Source organism: Zea mays, chromosome 10 (assembly GCF_902167145.1).
Source record: "Zea mays cultivar B73 chromosome 10, Zm-B73-REFERENCE-NAM-5.0, whole genome shotgun sequence".
Lineage (NCBI taxonomy): Eukaryota > Viridiplantae > Streptophyta > Magnoliopsida > Poales > Poaceae > Zea > Zea mays.
The window spans coordinates 60000874-60022378 of record NC_050105.1 but is presented as its reverse complement, the minus strand read 5'-3'; the positions used below and the strand labels follow the sequence as shown (position 1 = coordinate 60022378).

Here is a 21505-nt window from a genome sequence, read left to right as displayed (position 1 = left end):
CACAGGATAGTGTCCGGTGCGCCAACGACTATAATTCTGCAACGGTCGGCTGTGCTGTTTTAGGAAGGAGATCCGCACCGGACCATGAACAGTGGATGTCCGGTGGTGCACCGGACTGTCCGGTGCGCCACCCGACAGAAGGCAAGAATTGCCTTCCCAGAATTCCTCCAACGGCTCCTAGCTGCCTTGGGGCTATAAAAGGGACCCCTAGGCGCATGGAGGAGAAACCCAAGCATTCTTTGATCATCTCTAAGCACCAAGACTCCATTCTCGTGCATTCGATTCTTTGATATAGTGACTTGAGCACCATTTGAGTTGAGAACTCCTCGAGTTGTGTTGTGAGCTCAAGTTGTGGCTTTGTGTGCGTGATTGTGCTCGTGCTTTGAGTCTTGTGTGTGTTGCTCTTCCCACCCTTACTTTCGTGCTTCTTTGTGATCATCAATTGTAAGGTCGAGAGGCTCCAAGTTGTGGAGATTCCTCGCAAACGGGAAAGAGTATAAGAAAGAAAGATATCGTGGTATTCAAGTCGATCATTGGATCACTTGAGAGGGGTTGAGTGCAACCCTCGTCCATTGGGACGCCACAACATGGAGTAGGCAAGTGTTATACTTGGCCGAACCACGGGATAAATCATCGTGTCTCTTGTGCTTGTTTTCTTTGTGACTATTGTGTTTCACAAGAGCTTGGTCCTTAGCCACTTGATTCCATTGTGCTAACACTTAACCAAGTTTTGTGGCTATAAGTTTTAAGATTTTACAGGATCACCTATTCACCCTCCCTCTAGATGCTCTCAGTAATGTATAGCAATACGATAAGAAAACATTAATCTTACCAACTACTAAGCAGACGCTCAGCGACCGCATGAATGCATAGCTCATTGGGGTTTTCACTATTTCCCCCCTATGCCTTCACTTATAAACATCAATTGGCTTTGGAGCAACCCTAGTTTCAGCCTCCTACATATGTATGAGTTTAAACCGATTTCTTTTCTAAGTAAAATAGAATCGTTTTGCCAACCGAATATGCCCATCAACCCTATAGCTATGGTTGGCTACGACCTCATCCTTGTCCTCGTCCTACTGTTTTTCCTACTTGTGTCGATTCTTGTTTGAATTCACAATCCACTCTAGCGGAGCCCATACCTCACACAAAGCCCTATAAGCCTACGAGCGGTATTCCATCCATGGAAGAGTTACATGCATCTAACTGATAACACATAACATCCACATTTGAATGAACTGGTACATTATATTTTTACCTCCATGTATGAGTCCACACTTAAGTAGACATCTGAATACTATCGAAAGTTGTTGATAGAATGACCTCAACGCTTCATGTATGTGTTCACAACCTGTAGACGAGCATTGGAAAATGCATCCTTGCACACCTTCTTTGTGTTTTTTCTAATACTCGGTCTACATGCTCCTGAGCCTCTGGTCCCACATGATAGTGTCTCTATCCAACATCGAAAATAACGTTAGTATCAAACAATTCATAAATCATTAGTATCAAACAATATTCTTACCCAAAAGTCATGCTTGACAACACCCTGAGCTATTCCATATGTAGCATGTGGAGGAACCACCACATCTTTTGAGTCAGTCAAAATTCTTGGATAATGTATATGACAGAGGTAACCTAAGACTTGATTAACCTATCTATGGTGACCTCTACAATAGAAAGACGTGTCCTCCCATTGGTTACAAGACAAAAAACAAGAAATGCATATCATATATACAATGTACAAGAAAATAAAGAAATAAGTAACAACACATTAATGGCCAAATGTGAATACCTATCACCAACTGGGATAATTAGAACCCTTGCTTCTTACTAGGCAGGTGCTGACGGAGGTGGGACGAAGTGGCCCTTTCGAGTGCCCCTTCGTCAAAAGGCTGGAGGCTTGATGGCCTCATCCTTGTCCTCGTCATCCTCCACGACCTCTGCCTCATGGCCCTGCACTCCAGCATCTATGACTGTGACATCCTCCTCATGGCCCTGCACCGTAGCATTCGTTCCCTCCTCCTCTACCTATGGACACGAAACCAAAACAAGTAATACACATTTATATGCAATTGAATTACAAATAAAAGCAATTATAAACATTTACCTCGGCACTCCTTTGTATCATGATATGTCTATCACGTAGCTATGGTCGGGCGTGTCTCAGCAACGCCTCTTGTCTGCTCTAGATAGATGAACTCCCTTTGAAAAGGTAACCCCTTGCACCAGGGAGTATCCTGCTAGCCACATTGAGGAACCCCCTCATAGTGTGCCTGGTTTTCTTACTACTCATCCTGTTCAATAAAAAATATTAAAAATATTATGTCAAGAAAATTAAAAATAGTCAATAAAAATAAATAATTTAAAGTGACTACAAGTAAAATATGTATTACACATCAAACTTCATCAACATCATGACCAATGTGTCTTCTTCGACCCAAAGCTTGCCATGTGGCTCTTTTCTTCCTTGCCTGTCGTTTTTGTTTCTCGGTGATAGTGATATCGCCACTGTCTCCGACTAGTGAGTTGAGTGCAACACCCTCATCAACAGCAAAAGAGGTTGGGAATTCTTCTTCTTAATAAACTTTATCGACCTGGTCATCTTCAAATTGATAACCAACAATGCAAGGAGTACACAATTGTCCCTACGGTTCGCCTTGTGAACTACCCATCATGCTTCTAACATTGGGCTTGGGTATGACATATATTACACTTGTTTGCATTGGTGTATAAGGATAAAATTTCCATGGCCTCGAAGTCATTCCATTTGCTTGAGTTCAGTTATGCCATATTGATTTTGTCTAATCCCATTACAGGTATCGAACCAATCACATATGAAGAATACCACTTTTAGAGTTTTGCTTCCTACAAAATTAAACTCAAGAATGTTTTGAACGACACCATAATAATTAGTTTCTCTCCCATGAGCATCGATTTCCCTAGTCACAAGAATCTTCAAATTGGACAGAATGAAAATGAAAGTCATTCACATCGTATCGACCAAAGATTCTACAAGTCATCGTCGCATAAGATAGCTATCTCAAGTCCTCATGTATGTTTGTGGTCTTTGTGCACTAAAAAATATACAAAGTTAAATGACAAATACTACCTCGCTAAAAAGGTTAAATGACATCAAACTAAAGGACATAAAGAGTTTACATGACCCTGAAACCAATCAACAAAATTAGGTCTTCTTTGTCTCCTATGTCGTCGCATCATATCTGGATGTTTGCTTATAGGTTGATGGATATGTGTCTAGTTTTCCACATCAAACTTATTGTGCGTAAATTAAATAATTAATGTCCTTATCTAGCAATGCCAAAGAATTTAAGAGGCAAAAGAAACACTCAAGTGAAATATGGCTCCATATCTTCCATATTTGAAAACATGTATAGCAAGGCAGCCATTCGTTCGTCCATGCAATGGTGGTAGAACACGCCCTTACTAGCAGTTGTGCCTCTCCATTGGAAAATTTGAGATCACTGATAGGAGGTTCATAATCGACATTGCATCACATCACAGGAGCATAAACATTGTGTTCCTCTGCAAAATACAAACTCGTGAAGTATGAAACCTCCTTTAACAAAAAAAACTTCGACGATGCATCCTTCTACTTTTGCCTTATTTCCAACCATGGCTCGTAGGTATTTGAGTGCTCTTTCAATGTGATACATTCACTTATATTGGCTACCAACCTTTGCCTCATATGGAATGTGAATAAGTAGATGCTAAATCGCGTTGGAGAATCCTAGTGGAAATATTTTTTTCTAGCTTGAATAGTAATAAAAGTATTTCTTTCTGTAGCTTCTCCATCACATTTTTACTGATTTCTGTAGCATAGATGTGCCTGTAGAAATAGCTTAGCTCAGCTATTGTTTGCCACATGGCGTCGGACATGTTACCACAAAACATGACAGGGACAATCCTCTCCATTAGTATAATGGAAGTCATGGCTCATCAACCTAGTTAGTTTTACCATTTTCAAATTCACAGTTCGCTTCAAGCCCATAGCGTAACCATCAAGAAAGTTTAGTTTTTTTCATCCATGTCATCACCTCGATCTTGTCCTTAGGGGTAAGGCAGAACAGGGTCTGTGACAGTTTTCCTTTGTCATTATGCACTTGGGTTGCTCGGTCACAAATCTGTGCTAGATCTCTTTAGGCTTTTGGATTTTTCTTTGTTTTTTCAAAATACATGCAGGTGTGTATGAGGGTTTCAACAACATTACTTTCTTGGTGCATGACATCAATGTTGTGCATAAGAATCAACGACAACATATAATGGAGCTCCCATAGATCACATTTATGTGTCTAGTTGTGCTCCACTCGGAATCCTTGGTACTTGTTACCTTTTTCATTTAGGACAAGGTTGTTTAACTAAGCAAAAAATTCTACTGCATTTAGATGTTTTGGCGGTCCTTTCGTGACCACGATGTTCTTTTTGAAGTTTTTCTTATTGCTCCTAAAGGGGTGTTTCCTAAGCAACCAATGTTGATGACAATCGATGTAAGCCAACTTCTGACCATGAGCAAGACAAAAGCAATCTATATCTGAACTGCAATACGAACATGTCAATCTACCATGTGTACTCCAATTGGAAAAAGTACCAAACGCTAGGAAGTCATGCACCAACCACAAATACATGACTCGAAGGTTGAATTTCTGCCTTTTGAAAAGGTTGGGGTTGTAATATGACATTAAGTCTCTTTCTAGATGGTCCAGGCCTAGTATGATCAAGCAAAGAAAATTAATGCATACTTCATACAAGAGAAGGTGCAAGGTTGTATTAAATAGCAAAGATGAGCCAACATGAGTATGATTATGCCATTTGACCAAAAGGTGAGAAGCCATTGGTCATGAGGACAATTAAAACATTTCTCGATTCAGTGACAAAGTCTAGATCGAACGTGTCAAAAGCCTTCCAAGCATCCCCATCTAAAGGGTGCACCATTAGCTCATCGTTCTCATGGACACCATCTTTATGCCATCTCATTGCATGGTAGTTTTTTAAATAGAAACAACCGTTTTACTCAAGGTGTTAGTGGCAAGTAGTGAAGTTTCTTATGTGCAAAATCTGTCATCACCTTGTCACCCTTGTCATATATGACTTCGTCGAATCTTGGTTGTCCACATTAAAGACATTGTTTCTCTTCCACATGCTCCTTCATGAAAAGAGTACAATTATTTTTACACACATCAATATTTTCATAATCCATACCGAGACATTTAGTAGTTGTCTTTGAATGGTACATGTATTTAGGCAATTTATGGGGCTTTGTCAACACATCCCCGAAAATTTTTAAAATCTCATTGTAACAATTGTTTGAGAAAAAAGTACTTGGACTTGATGGCCATGAGCTGAGTCACAAAAGCGAGTATACTCACATCTGTGTGTTCATGCAACAGCTCTCCGGAATCTTTTAGGAACTTATAAAATCTTGAAACCTCTGGTGTGGGAGGATTCTTAGGGCTAAGGTTTAACTCTAGATGTAGCAAATCTAGTATCTCATGCACCACATCACCTTCTGCCCAATCATCATTCTCTTCCGCTTCTACATTCAGATAGGCTAATACTTCACCATGATGTTCCCTCACCTCTATTCGTGCATAAATCTAAATTGTAAGAGGTCTAGACTAACTCTTTCCTTATTAAGAAATATAATGTTTTCGTGTCGCCTACAAGGGCATTTGACAACACCGGTTAATGATATAGAGAACGCATGGTTCACAAACTCTTTGGTCTTGGCTACCCACTCATCAGAACGTCGTTCATTCTTACTCCAGCCATTGTACATTCATTTACGATCTTCAGTCATGCCTGAGGATGTTAAAACGAGCCAAGTCGTAAAAACAACATTCAACTTGCTCTGGTGTATCGGTCCTACATCTATAGGCAAGGATAGGTCCCAAACCCACCCAAGTGACCGACAGAACACAAATCTATGACAAGCTTGTAGGATTTGATGGAAATTTCAGCAGCATAACCTTTTTGTTCTCCAGCTACACGCCAAAGATGGTTTAGTGGAGAACAACATGGTCATACTACCGAAATCTCCTTGGGATCCTAAGGCATGTCATAAATACCATGTTCTATCAACCACTCTGAGGTTGTCCATAATAGGGATAATTCCAGACAGGTACGTCTCACATGCATCAAGCACGTGAGAAGAGCCTAACCGAAACAGGTGACATATAGGTTACTGAAAGTCACCTGGAGGGGGGGTGAATAGGGCGAAACTGAAATTTACAAAATTAATCACAACTACAAGCCGGGTTAGCTTTAGAAATATAATCGAGTCCGAGAGAGGGCGTAAAAACAAATCGCAAGCGAATAAGGAAGTGAGACACAAGGATTTGTTTTACCGAGGTTCGGTTCTCGAAAACCTACTCCCCGTTGAGGAGGCCACAAAGGCCGGGTCTTTTTCAACCCCTTCCCTCTCTCAAACGGTCCCTCGGACCGAGTGAGCTTTCTCTTCTCAAATCATCCGGGAACAAAACTTCCCTGCAAGGACCACCACATAATTGGTGTCTCTTGCCTCGGTTACAATTGAGTTTTGATCACAAGAAAAGAATGAGAAAGAAGAAAGCAATCCAAGCGCAAGAGCTCAAAAGAACACAACAAATCACTCTCACTTAACACTAAAGCTTTTGTGGAATTGGGAGAGGATTTGATCACTTGGGTGTGTCTTGTATTGAATGCCTAGCTCTTGTAAGTGGTTGGAAGGTGAAAAACTTGGATGACTTGAATGTGGGGTGGTTGGGGGTATTTATAACCCCGACCACCAAACTAGCCGTTTGGTGGAGGCTGCTGTCGCATGGCGCACCGGACAGTCCGGTGCGCCACCGGACACTGTCTCGTGCGCCAGCCACGTCACCAGGCCGTTGGGTTCCGACCGTTGGAGCTCTGACGAGTGGGCCCGCCTGGCTGTCCGGTGGTGCACCGGACAAGTCCTGTAGACTGTCCGGTGTGCCACCCGCGCGTGCTCTGCTCCTCTGCGCGCGCTGGCACACATTTAATGTGTTGCAGACGACCGTTGGCGCGAAGTAGCCATTGCTCCGCTGGCTCACCGGATAGTCCGGTGTGCACCGGACATGTCCGGTGAATTATAGCGGAGCTGGAATCCGAAGCTGGCGAGTTCAGAGTCGCTTTCCTCTGGAGCACCGGACATGTCCGGTGAATTATAGCGAAGCGCCTCTAAAAATTCCCGAAGGTGTGAAGTTGGGTGTCGAGTTCCCTGGTGCACCGGACACTGTCCGGTGGTGCATCGGACACTGTCCGGTGGCACACCGGACAGTCCGGTGCACCAGACCAGGGCTGCCTTCGGTTATCCCTTCCTCTCCTTTTTGAACCCATTTCTTGGTCTTTTTATTGGCTAAGTGTGAACCTTTGGCACCTGTATAACTTATAGACTAGAGCAAACTAGTCAGTCCAATTATTTGTGTTGGGCAATTCAACCACCAAAATTAATTAGGAAAATAGGTGTAAGCCTAATTCCCTTTCAATCTCCCCCTTTTTGGTGATTGATGCCAACACAAACCAAAGCAAGTAAGAAGTGCATAATTGAACTAGTTTGCATAATGTAAGTGCAAAGGTTACTTGGAATTAAGCCAATATGAATACTTATAAGATATGCATGGATTGTTTCTTTGATTTTTGACATTTTGGACCACGCTTGCACCACATGTTTTGTTTTTGCAAATTCTTTTGTAAATCCTTTTCAATGTTCTTTTGCAAATAGTCAAAGGTAAATGAATAAGATTTTGCGAAGCATTTTCAAGATTTGAAATTTTCTCCCCCTGTTTCAAATGCTTTTCCTTTGACTAAACAAAACTCCCCCTTAATGAAATCCTCCTCTTAGTGTTCAAGAGGGTTTTGATATATCAATTTTGAAATACTACTTTCTCCCCCTTTGAACACAATAAGATACCAACTTGAAATTGCCAATTGAAAATCATTAGTTTTTAAAATTAGGGTGGTGGTGCGGTCCTTTTGCTTTGGGCTAATACTCTCTCCCCCTTTGGCATGAATCGCCAAAAACGGAGTCATTAGAGCCCTTGAAATAACTTTCTCCCCCTTTGGTAAAAGACATATGAGTGAAGATTATACCAAAAGACAGAGAGATGCTCGGAGCGACGGCGAAGGATGAGTGACGTAGTGGAAGCCTTTGTCTTCGCCAAAGACTCCAATTCCCTTTCAATACACCTATGACTTGGTTTGAAATAGACTTGAAAAACACATTAGTCATAGCATATATAAAAGAGACATGATCAAAGGTATATGAGCGATGTGTGCAAATCAACAAAAGAAGTTCCTAGAATCAAGAATATTTAGCTCATGCCAAAGTTTGTTAAAAGTTTGTTCATTAAGTGGCTTGGTAAAGATATCGGCTAATTGATCTTTAGTGTTAATGTATGCAATCTCGATGTCTCCCTTTTGTTGGTGATCCCTTAAGATGTGATACCGAATGGCTATGTGTTTAGTGTGGCTATGCTCAACGGGATTATCCGCCATGCGGATTGCACTCTCATTATCACATAGAAGAGGAACTTTGGTTAATTTGTAACCGTAGTCCCTAAGGGTTTGCCTCATCCAAAGCAATTGCGCGCAACAATGGCCTGCGGCAATGTACTCGGCTTCGGCAGTAGAAAGAGCTACAGAATTTTGCTTCTTTGAAGCCCAAGACACCAAGGATCTTCCCAAGAACTCGCAAGTCCCCGATGTGCTCTTTCTATTAATTTTACACCCTGCCCAATCGGCATCCGAATAACCAATCAAATCAAATGTGGATCCCCTAGGATACCAAAGCCCAAACTTAGGAGTATAAACTAAATATCTCAAGATTCGTTTTACGGCCGTAAGGTGAGCTTCCTTAGGGTCGGCTTGGAATCTTGCACACATGCATACGGAAAGCATAATATCCGGTCGAGATGCACATAAATAGAGTAAAGAACCTATCATCGACCGGTATACCTTTTGATCCACGGACTTACCTTCTGTGTCGAGGTCGAGATGCCCATTGGTTCCCATGGGTGTTTTGATGGGTTTGGCATCTTTCATCCCAAACTTGCTTAGAATATCTTGAGTATACTTCGTTTGGCTTAGGAAGGTGCCCTCTTGGAGTTGCTTTACTTGAAATCCCAAGAAATATTTCAACTCCCCCATCATAGACATCTCGAATTTTTGTGTCATGATCCTACTAAACTCTTCACACGTAGATTCGTTAGTAGACCCAAATATAATATCATCAACATAAATTTGGCATATAAACAAATCATTTTCAAGTGTTTTGGTAAAGAGTGTAGGATCGGCCTTTCCGACTTTGAATCCATTAGTGATAAGGAAATCTCTAAGGCATTCATACCATGCTCTTAGGGCTTGCTTGAGCCCATAAAGCGCCTTAGAGAGTTTATAAACATGGTTAGGGTACTCACTATCTTCAAAGCCAGGAGGTTGCTCAACATAGACCTCTTCCTTGATTGGTCCATTGAGGAAGGCACTCTTCACGTCCATTTGATAAAGCTTGAAGCCATGGTAAGTAGCATAGGCCAATAATATACGAATTGACTCAAGCCTAGCTACGGGTGCATAGGTTTCACCGAAATCCAAACCTTCGACTTGGGAGTATCCCTTGGCCACAAGTCGAGCTTTGTTCCTTGTCACCACACCATGCTCATCTTGCTTGTTGCGGAAGACCCACTTGGTTCCTACAACATTTTGATTAGGACGTGGAACCAAATGCCATACCTCATTCCTAGTGAAGTTGTTGAGCTCCTCTTGCATCGCCACCACCCAATCTGAATCTTGTAGTGCTTCCTCTACCCCCCTTATGGATGTCGCCGAGGATGGTGTCGACGGGGTGATCTCGTTGGATTGCTTGGTGGACTCTTGGGTGTGGCGGCCTTGGTTCTTCATCCTCCTTGTCTTGATCATTTGCATCTCCCCCTTGATCATTGCCGTCATCTTGAGGTGGCTCATCTCTTTGATCTTCTCCTTTATCAACTTGAGCCTCATCCTCATTTTGAGTTGGTGGAGATGCTTGCGTGGAGGAGGATGGTTGATCTTGTGCATTTGGAGGCTCTTCGGATTCCTTAGGACACACATCCCCAATGGACATGTTCCTTAGCGCGATGCACGAAGCCTCTTCATCACCTATCTCATCAAGATCAACTTGCTCTACTTGAGAGCCGTTAGTCTCATCAAACACAACGTCACAAGAAACTTCAACTAGTCCCGAGGACTTGTTAAAGATTCTATATGCCCTTGTGTTTGAATCATATCCTAGTAAAAAGCCTTCTACAGTCTTAGGAGCAAATTTAGATTTTCTACCTCTTTTAACGAGAATAAAACATTTGCTACCAAAGACTCTAAAATATGAAATATTGGGCTTTTTACCGGTTAGGAGTTCGTATGATGTCTTCTTGAGGATTCGGTGTAGATATAATCGGTTGATGGCGTAGCAAGCGGTGTTGACCGCCTCGGCCCAAAACCGACCCGAAGTCTTGTACTCATCAAGCATGGTTCTTGCCATGTCCAATAGAGTTCGATTCTTCCTCTCCACTACACCATTTTGTTGTGGCGTGTAGGGAGAAGAGAACTCATGCTTGATGCCCTCCTCCTCAAGGAAGCCTTCTATTTGTGAGTTCTTGAACTCCGTCCCGTTGTCGCTTCTAATTTTCTTGATCCTTAAGCCGAACTCATTTTGAGCCCGTCTCAAGAATCCTTTTAAGGTCTCTTGGGTATGAGATTTTTCCTGCAAAAAGAATACCCAAGTGAAGCGAGAATAATCATCCACAATAACTAGACAGTACTTACTTCCGCCGATGCTTATGTAAGCAATCGGGCCGAATAGATCCATGTGTAGGAGTTCTAGTGGCCTGTCAGTCGTCATGATGTTCTTGTGTGGATGATGAGCACCAACTTGCTTCCCTGCTTAGCATGCGCTACAAACCCTGTCTTTCTCAAAATGAACATTTATTAATCCTAAAATGTGCTCTCCCTTTAGAAGCTTATGAAGATTCTTCATCCCAACATGGGCTAGTCGGCGGTGCCAGAGCCAACCCATGTTAGTCTTAGCAATTAAGCAAGTGTCAAGTTCAGCTCTATCAAAATCTACCAAGTATAGCTGACCCTCTAACACTCCCTTAAATGCTACTGAATCATCACTTCTTCTAAAGACAGTGACACCTACATCAGTAAAAAGACAGTTGTAGCCCATTTGACATAATTGAGAAACGGAAAGCAAATTGTAATCTAATGAATCTACAAGAAAAACATTTGAAATAGAATGGTCAGGAGATATAGCAATTTTACCCAATCCTTTGGCCAAACCTTGATTTCCATCCCCGAATGTGATCGCTCTTTGGGGATCCTGGTTTTTCTCATAGGAGGAGAACATCTTCTTCTCCCCTGTCATGTGGTTTGTGCACCCGCTATCGATGATCCAACTTGAGCCCCCGGATGCATAAACCTACAAAACAAGTTTAGTTCTTGACTTTAGGTACCCAAATGGTTTTGGGTCCTTTGGCATTAGACACAAGAACTTTGGGTACCCAAACACAAGTCTTTGACCCCTTGTGCTTGCCCCCAACATATTTGGCAACTACTTTGCCGGATTTGTTAGTTAAGACATATGATGCATCAAAAGTTTTAAATGAAATGTCATGATCATTTGATGCACTAGGAGTTTTCTTCTTAGGCAACTTAGCACAGGTTGGTTGCCTAGAACTAGATGTCTCACCCTTATACATAAATGCATGGTTAGGGCCAGAGTGAGACTTCCTAGAATGAATTCTCCTAATTTTGCTCTCAGGATAACCGGCAGGGTACAAAATGTAACCCTCGTTATCCTGAGGCATGGGAGCCTTGCCCTTAACAAAGTTGGACAATTTCTTAGGAGGGGCATTAAGTTTGACATTGTCCCCCTTTTGGAAGCCAATGCCATCCTTAATGTCAGGGTGTCTCCGACTATAAAGCATACTACGAGCAAATTTAAATTTTTCATTTTCAAGTTCATGCTCGACAATTTTAGCATCTAATTTTGCTATATGATCATTTTGTTGCTTAATTAATACCATATGATCATGAATAGCATCAATATCAACATCTCTACATCTAGTGCAAATAGAAGTATGTTCAACGGTAGATGTAGAGGGTTTGCAAGATTTTAATTCTATAACCTTAGCATGTAATATATCATTTTTACTTCTAAGGTCGGAAATGGAAGTATTGCAAACATCTAATTCTTTAGCCTTAGCAAGCAATTTCTCATTTTCAATCCTAAGGCTAGCAAGAGTAATGTTTAATTCTTCAATCTTAGCAAGCAAATTATCATTATCATTTCTAAGATTGGGAATTGAAACATCACAAATATTTGAATCAACCTTAGCTAACAAATTAGCATTTTCATTTCTAAGGTTGTCAATGGTTTCATGGCAAGTGCTTAGCTCACTAGATAATTTTTCGCACTTTTCTTCTTCTAGAGCATAAGCATTTTTTATCTTAACATGCTTTTTGTTTTCTTTAATAAGGAAGTCCTCTTGAGAGTCCAAGAGATCATCCTTTTCATGAATAGCACTAATCAATTCATTTAATTTTTCTTTTTGTTGCATGTTTAGGTTGACAAAAAGGGTACGCAAATTATCTTCCTCATCACTAGCATTATCATCGCTAGAGGACTCATATCTAGTGGAGGATTTAGATTTAACCTTCTTCTTTTTGCCGTCCTTTGCCATGAGGCACTTGTGGCCGACGTTGGGGAAGAGAAGGCCTTTGTTGATGGCGATGTTGGCGGCGTCCTCGTCGGAGGAGGAGTCGGAGGAGCTCTCATCCGAGTCCCACTCGCGGCATACGTGGGCGTCGCCACCCTTCTTCTTGTAGTATTTCTTCTTCTCCTTTCTCCCCTTCTTGTTGTCGCCCCTGTCACTGTCACTAGAAATAGGACATTTTGCTATAAAGTGACCGGGCTTACCACACTTGTAGCAAACCTTCTTGGAGCGGGGCTTGTAATCTTTCCCCCTCCTTTGCTTGAGGATTTGGCGGAAGCTCTTGATGACGAGCGCCATTTCCTCGTTGTCGAGCTTTGAGGCGTCGATTGGTTGTCTACTTGGTGTAGACTCCTCCTTCTTCTCCTCCGGCGCCTTGAATGCGACCGGTTGTGCTTCGGACGTGGAGGGATCATCTAGCTCGTTGATTTTCTTTGAGCCCTTGATCATATACTCAAAGCTCACAAAATTCCCGATTACTTCCTCAGGAGTCATTAGTGTATATCTAGGATTACCATGAATTAATTGAACTTGAGTAGGATTAAGGAAAATAAGTGATCTAAGAATAACCTTAACCATCTCGTGGTCATCCCACTTTTTGCTCCCGAGGTTGCGCACTTGGTTCACCAAGGTTTTGAGCCAGTTGTACATGTCTTGTGGCTCTTCCCCTTTGCGAAGCCGGAAGCGACCGAGCTCACCCTCGATCGTCTCCCGCTTGGTGATCTTGGTTAGCTCATCTCCCTCGTGTGCGGTCTTGAGCACGTCCCAAACTTCCTTGGCGCTCTTTAATCCTTGCACTTTGTTATACTCCTCTTGACTTAGAGAGGTGAGGAGTATAGTTGTGGCTTGGGAGTTGAAGTGCTCGATTTGGGCCACTTCGTCCTCATCATAATCCTCATCCCCTACGGATGGTACCTGTGCTCCAAACTCAACAACATTCCATATACTTTTGTGGAGTGAGGTTAGATGAAATTTCATTAAATCACTCCACCTAGCATAATCTTCACCGTCAAAGGTTGGCGGTTTGCCTAATGGAACGGAAAGTAATGGAGTATGTCTAGAAATGCGAGGGTAGTGTAAGGGGATCTTACTAAACTTCTTGCGCTCATGGCTCTTAGAAGTTATGGAGGGTGCGTCGAAGCCGGAGGTGGAAGGTGATGAAGTATCGGTCTCGTAGTAGACCACCTTCCTCATCTTCTTTTTCTTGTCGCCACTCCGATGCAACTTGTGGGAAGAGGATTTCTTTTCCTTCCCTTTCTTTTTGTTGCGGGACTCTTCCGATGAAGCCTTCCCGTGACTTGTAGTGGGCTTGTCGCCGATGGGCTTGTCGCCGGTCTCCATCTCCCTCTTGGCGTGATCTCCCGACATTACTTCGAGCGGTTAGGCTCTAATGAAGCACCGGGCTCTGATACCAATTGAAAGTCGCCTAGAGGGGGGGGTGAATAGGGCGAAACTGAAATTTACAAAATTAATCACAACTACAAGCTAGGTTAGCGTTAGAAATATAATCGAGTCCGAGAGAGGGCGTAAAAACAAATCGCAAGCGAATAAGGAAGTGAGACACAAGGATTTGTTTTACCGAGGTTCGGTTCTCGAAAACCTACTCCCTGTTGAGGAGGCCACAAAGGCCGAGTCTTTTTCAACCCCTTCCCTCTCTCAAACGGTCCCTCGGACCGAGTGAGCTTTCTCTTCTCAAATCAACCGGGAACAAAACTTCCCCGCAAGGACCACCACACAATTGGCGTCTCTTGCCTCGGTTACAATTGAATTTTGATCACAAGAAAAGAATGAGAAAGAAGAAAGCAATCCAAGCGCAAGAGCTCAAAAGAACACAACAAATCACTCTCACTTAACACTAAAGCTTTTGTGGAATTGGGAGAGGATTTGATCACTTGGGTGTGTCTTGTATTGAATGCCTAGCTCTTGTAAGTGGTTGGAAGGTGAAAAACTTGGATGACTTGAATGTGGGGTGGTTGGGGGTATTTATAACCCCAACCACCAAACTAGTCGTTTGGTGGAGGCTGCTGTCGCATGGCGCACCGGACAGTCCGGTGCGCCACCGGACACTGTCCGGTGCGCCAGCCACGTCACCAGGCCGTTGGGTTCCGACCGTTGGAGCTCTGACGAGTGGGCCCGCCTGGCTGTCCGGTGGTGCACCGGACAAGTCCTGTAGACTGTCCGGTGTGCCACCCGCGCGTGCTCTGCTCCTCTGCGCGCGCTGGCACGCATTTAATGCGTTGCAGACGACCGTTGGCGCGAAGTAGCCATTGCTCCGCTGGCTTACCGGACATGTCCGGTGAATTATACCGAAGCTGGAATCACAAGTTTCTACACATATGATATCATGACATGTCGACAAGTTTCATGATTTTCTGACTTTGTTTGTGTTTTATATAATTTTAAAACAACTAGATCACAAGTTCACGATCATGTTTTGTGAGCATGGTGTTCGAAAATTTCGATATGTTCCTGAAATAGGCCGTAACTTGTGCTAAATAACATGAATACATTTTTGCATTCACCGTTTCCATTTTTCGAGTGACTTGTAGTTCAAATATGAATTATCCGAGAAAATTCAATTAAACGAACAATATCTAATAGTTATAGCAAACACTTTTATAATTGTGCCAAAATCGAACATGTAGGTCTACATAGTGTAGGAACACACCACAAAATGATTGGTGGGAAAAAGAAAAAATGAAAATATACTTTGCGAGTGTCTAGAAAGACACTCGACAAAATATAGATTTGCCGAGTGTTTGCAATGTGACACTTGGCAAACCAGCTATTTTGCCGAGTATCAATGCCTGACGCTCTGCAAAGTTAACGGCCGTCAATTATAGACGACTGCTGACGGCCCTTTGACAAGCGTCACGTTTCACCGAGAGTTTGACACTAGACAAATGGAGCTTTGCCGAATGTCTTTCTATGTTGAGTGTCTCACTCTCAGCAAACGAGGTTTTTGCCGGGAGTCTTATTTCACCGAGAGTGGTACTCGGTAAAGAATGTTTTGCCGAGTGCCCGATAAAATGCGCTCGGCAAAGTGCCGGATTCCGGTAGTGAGTGTTGAACCAGGAATCGGGAGTAGCTAGGATTTTTGTATAAAGGGGCCTTCAATAATATTTAATAGATTATGTGTAGTATATGACTGTTTGATTTATATTCAGTTTAAATTTAACTTAATACACTAAGTGTTTTTATGAAACCCACTAACAAAAGAAATAACAAATCTTTATTGAATCAGTCACTGTTTTTATATACTTAACTATTTAAAAAATAGTAGTAATTAATATGTATTTATATGTTTGTACAAACCTTAGAGCCCCTTGTCTACGCCACTGCCAGGAATCCACACGTTATTGATTAATGCGTCTTTTTTCCTACGTCGCCAATTGTCGTCTCTCTTGGCTTGTTGAGGTTTGTTGTTAGGAAGAAGCCAGTCTGCATTGGCATCTGTTGTCTTTGCAAACATCCATTGACACGCTGCATGGATTACGGAGGGAAAATTATATAAGATACGTCATAAATATAACTAGAACATGAGGCGCCCATTCGGGCGCCCTATCGAGAGGTTGTAAGCCAACAAAATCATATATAATATGACATAGTAAAGATATATGTTGTTGTGGCATTAAATAGAACAATATTTGAAGTTAAAACTATGGATAGGATAGAACAGATGTGTTTAAATCTCTTCATCAGAGGTCACAAAATGAATTGAAATGTGACATCATGGTGGCGTGGGCCCTAAGAAACAAAAATACAAAACTGTAAGCACACCAATGCAAACAGGACACATTGGAAGTTTAGTGGATCCAACCGGCGGAGTTGTGGCAACCTGTAAGCAAGGTGTATACTGCACAATAGCTATAAACATACCACGTCACACCTCTCGCTATCCATGGAAACAAGGGTTAATCGTCAATTTAGCAACAATTTTGAATACGATCAGTAATTTCAGCGAATGCTCGAACATTACAAAAAAACAAGTTGACTATTAGGCAAACTGGAATTACCAAGAGCATTGGCAGATTGAAATAAAGATCATACTCGACTAATCTTCTTTTTTCTATCACACTGAATATTTTACATTGAATATCAGTTCTGCAAGATTTCCTAAAAAGGTCAGTACAAACACCAGGGAAGAGTAAAGCAGCAGATTAGTAAGTAGAACAAAAAAATCATTAAAGAAGGTGACTGATGTACCATGGTTCGATCGCCCAATCTAACGGTGACAGGACATATGTTCCACTGACCTACTTATTGTAGATGTTGAGCAAGTACCAAAGACCGAAGATAGTTTCATTTAATCCACCATTAAATGAAGAAAATTGTTACCATTGGTTCGTTCCTATACAAATATTACAAGATGGTAATCATCAAATTAAATAACTAATTACAATTAAGGACATAAGAAGCTACTCTATATAGAAATATAAATGTTGCGTAATTTCCTAGCAGCTTTATAGATAATTTAATAATAGGAAAATAAGATAATGTTGTACATACCTGAGTTAGCTATCAGAGTCGAGAGCATGAAAACCCTAAACCTTCAGACTACAAATAAAAAAGAGAAGTAAATGCCTTTGCTGGTGTCAAATCACTTCCCAATAGAAACTATCCACCAAAGTAAACAACAGCGAAAGCGACTGGTGTATTGTTTCAGGTTAAAGCTATTCAACTACAAGAATTAAGAAAACCGATGAATAATGCAAAATTTAGTTTAATCTTGAAGATACACACATGGTGCACGGCAAAACTTCACCAAAGGAATATATCGCAGCAAGTAACTGAGCCTTGGAAAACCAAGAAAGTCCATCGTGGACGTCATGTACTTTTAACTGGAAAATTTATTCCCAAACATAGCACCTAAAACGAAGCTATTTGAAGTTGGAACAGTTATACACAAAACTAATTTCAACACCACCACACATCCAGAGTTATAGACCTTAGAGTTTACCGGCCGCCTAGGGGGTTTCTTGCCTCCAGGATTCTTTTTCTTTCACATCTTGATTATATCCTCTCAATGAACACAAAAACAATACATGAGTTAAATCAACACTGAAATATCAATTATCATCACAAAACAAAAAGATATATGGACAAATAGCATACCCAAAGTCATGTCCATCATTTTCTCGGTAAAAGCGGTCGCTTCAACCGTGAGGGGTGGTGATTCCATCTCTATATGAACGTATATGTATAATTAGAGTAAGAAAACACAGTTCCGAGCAGAGACTACAAAAGTGGCAGGTGGCATTTGAGCACCAGGAAATTCAAGCTTGCAAGAAGCTAAATAAAAGTATATTAAGCTCATACAGAGAAGATTAAAATCTATACTACTTCCAACTATGAAGGCGCAATAAGACAGCCTAAAATAGTAACTGAGTAATCTAATGAGGCTGCAAGCATGCACCCTCCCTTCTCTCTACCGAATTGCTCTGCCTGTACCTATCTTGTTTATACAAATAATTCGATTATACATGTAGCTGATGTAGGATTTTCCCTTCTCAATGTTGCAGTAAGTTTATTGGATTCCTTTATTTGTTCGACATCAACTGTGAATCTCTTCTTGACTATCCACTAACGACCTCTGGACCGCCTCTACTAAGAGTTCGACTGTTTGTCAAATAGAGGCCTTGCATTTTTTGGATGGAAGGGGTACCATCATGTATTTGTTGTTCCCACGCAAAAATCGACAAACTATTTCAGTTAAAACAGAATAACTATGTATTACCAAAGTCAGGTATTATACCTAGAACATACACAGGAAGGTAATATTGCAAGAAACTGGGGTTATCTTTTGAGTTATATTTTTTCATATGACTTAGCCACACTGTTAACCTGACTGGACAGGCTCGGATGACGTTGATAACCCGATGGATAATATTGATCAATGGGCGATGAAACACAATTTTTAAAGCTCCAGGTAGGATGTACCTGTAAGTAACTGTAATTAGCCCTCCATGATTTCCTCAAAGCACTCACTACAATCATATCTAGCTGCAATTTTATCTTAAACCCCAGTTTCTAACAAGTGGTACAATTTCACCGACATCTTTTATCTTAAAATGGCCGTTCTGAATTATCTTCTTAAGGGCTCTTCTATCAGTGAGTGCTGCCCTAAAAGATGTAATTCCCAATTTAAGAGCAGACATATGGAATACTTCAAGCTCCCCACTGTCACTGGAACCATTTGTTTTAATGCTTCTCTAGAGAAATTTGATCAGCTCATCACCAGCTTCCTTCTCTAAAATTATAAGGTCTGAGTAACCTATTATAGTACAAATGTATTTACTCAATATAGTACATACCTGAGAGACGGTGTGTGGTAGAGAGGCGGCACGAAGACTGACCAGGAAACTGGAGGCTGTCGAGCGGAAGCGAGGAAGAGGGTGACGTCGATGGGTCAGCGTGCCGCCACCGTGGCGTCATGACATGGGCACGTCGCGGGTGGCGGTCTGGTGCGGTGCAGGCGGGCTTACTGCCGTACGCCCTTTGCGCTTGGCCTTTCGTGTCCTTAGCCCCGATACGCCCTCGCTTCGTATAGTCGGGCCGCCGGAGACGCCCACACCTCAATAGACAACAGAAGTCATATAAGGTAAGTTGTTTGAACATAATAGTTTAGCACTTTTGCTGTTTTTGAAAAACATGCACAAATAATCAGCTAGCAAACTTCTCCTTATAATGTTAAACTCAAATAATTGAATGTGTAGACTATTGTGTCTGACACGGTGACAGCTGACAGCATAATGATCATAAGGTTTTTTAGCCAAACATGTACAAGTACCCAGCTAGCAATCTTGTTTTTATAATGTTAAACTCAAATAACTGAATTTGTAGACTATTGTGTCTAACACAGTGGATTGCAATTGTAAAATAAACTACAGCTTCATTCAAACATCAAGTTATCACTAATATACCTTGATCATCCTTCGGCGTGAATACTCTATCAAACTTAAATGTCTTTTTAGTTGTTCCGCCATTTGCATTCAGGCCTGATGACACCTCATTTTTGCTTAAGGGTCGGCATCGACAAAAAACCCTGATAATTTCCTGAAATAGTTGAGAAGACAAATAGAATGAGAATACAAAATACATTCTCTCAGGTAAATGTTAAGAGTGAGCACAAAGAACTGGATGCACACAGGATAATAGATACCTTTTGTCTCTTGAACAATATTATAAAGTTTCTTCCTCTTATCCATCTCTTCATAGCACTTCAATTTTAAATCTTCACACTGTGCAACTGCAATAATTTAGCCATACATTGTTTGTTTTATAGTTGCAAGGCTGCAAAATTACACTTCAGACATTCAAAAACAGAGTAGTGTTATCTTCTATCTTTAGCTTCTACAAGGGTTGATTCATTCTTCATCTAATAAAAAACGGCGCGACGGCCACCACGGCGGGGGTCAGCGGCCAGCTTCTACAGAGGAACGGCGAGGACGGAGCCAGGCAACGGCGCGACGCACGTAGGACGCGAGACCTCCGCAAAGTTGGTCAATTCAACTGCAAAGTTGGTGTTCTCTGGCCCAAAGCCAAGGAAGGCGTTGGTGTACTTCTCATCAGGAACATCCCTTTTCCTCAGCAGTTTCATCCCAAAGCATTCTGTGTAGTACCTACCAGAATCATATTATGTCACATAAAAAAGCATAATCATAGCTGCAGGTGTTGCAAATGTCATTTACAATACAACAGCATACTTGATTGTGCGGTCCAGATCCCCAACACGGTAAACTGCATGGAGCATCCTCTTGCTGTCCTGTTTATGCCAGTCAACCACAACCTCAGCTGCCTTCGAGGCTTCACTATCGGTTGCCATCCCTGATTAAAGAGTTGCACATTTCATAAGAACAAGGGAGGAAAGTGATCTTAAATAAAACGAAGAACGAAAGCATCAAGCTTTCATATTGCTTGAAAACCCCTCTTTTTCTTTCAATAGAGGAATATACATCTCAATTACTCAAAGCTTTTCTCTGAAAAGCAGAAGATTATCAGAAATATCACGCTTTCCTATACACTAAAGGATCCGTGCTCAAATGACAGAACACAAGGTGAATGGACCTCCTTTTTTTTCACGGTCCATTTTTCATCCGAATGCCAACCTACATCTAAATCTTTTTTTATACTGAAAAGGACAGCAGCACGGGTTGCAGCTCAACCAAATCAAACACACAAAGATGCAAGGCTCCGCCTTGGAGAACTTTGAGGATGCATTAGTCATCTATCCGACGGACACACAGCAAAATGAACGAAGATGGAAGTCCTAACAAGGTAGGAACCCAAATCTAGGGGCGCGGCCAGCCATCTAGGTGACCACGCGGGGGGCGGCCAGACGGCCAAGCGGAGGCGGGCGGGGGTCAGCGGCCAGCTTCTACAGAGGAACGGCGAGGACGGAGCCAGGCAACGGCGCGACGCACGTAGGACGCGAGACCTCCGCCTCGTCAACCGCTTGTTCGGAGCTAGGCGAAGTCGAGCTCCTGTCTTGTTCATTGAAGCTTTATTTAAGAGTGTTTCCAATGAGCTCGTGTTCCTTGGCCACCACGGCCGCGATGAGGCAGGGCCGGAGGGAGACGGGGCGAGCAAGTCGCGGCGGCAGCGAGGACTGGAGGCCGAGATCTGGGGCAGGGCAAGGGAGAGGGCGAGGTGCGACGGGAGAGGTAGGGAGGAACCACTCACAACTCGATTGCATAAAAAACTCGGGTCCGGAAGCTGGTTCCTGTCTGACGACGCCGTAC

At 42.2% G+C, this 21505-nt stretch overlaps 1 protein-coding gene across 16 annotated transcripts; it reads right to left on the bottom strand.

Annotated features, from left to right (window-relative positions):
* Positions 1-1585: 1585 nt before the first annotated feature.
* LOC103641118 (lactoylglutathione lyase) lies at positions 1586-21469 on the bottom strand. Of its 16 annotated transcripts, none has more exons than XR_004853159.1 (10): positions 20471-21469; positions 19927-20386; positions 19688-19820; positions 17880-19338; positions 17713-17786; positions 17274-17321; positions 16781-17115; positions 16080-16247; positions 2111-2297; positions 1586-2031 (listed from the first exon to the last, which is right to left on the bottom strand). XR_004853159.1 is itself a non-coding variant. In XM_020546296.3 (3 exons), exons 1-3 carry the CDS (start codon positions 21258-21260, stop codon positions 20194-20196), a joined length of 387 nt encoding a protein of 128 aa, XP_020401885.1. In that variant the 5' UTR covers positions 21261-21455; the 3' UTR covers positions 19926-20193. The 16 variants fall into 16 exon arrangements, 1 of the variants encoding a protein (XP_020401885.1); XR_004853160.1 differs by lacking the exons at positions 1586-2031; positions 2111-2297 and having other exon boundaries at positions 15979-16247; positions 16781-16868; positions 16971-17115; positions 17880-17948; positions 19079-19338; XR_004853161.1 differs by lacking the exons at positions 1586-2031; positions 2111-2297 and having other exon boundaries at positions 15979-16247; positions 16781-16868; positions 16971-17115; ... (1 more) ...; positions 19121-19338; positions 20471-21440.
* Between the last annotated feature and the right edge of the window lie 36 nt (positions 21470-21505).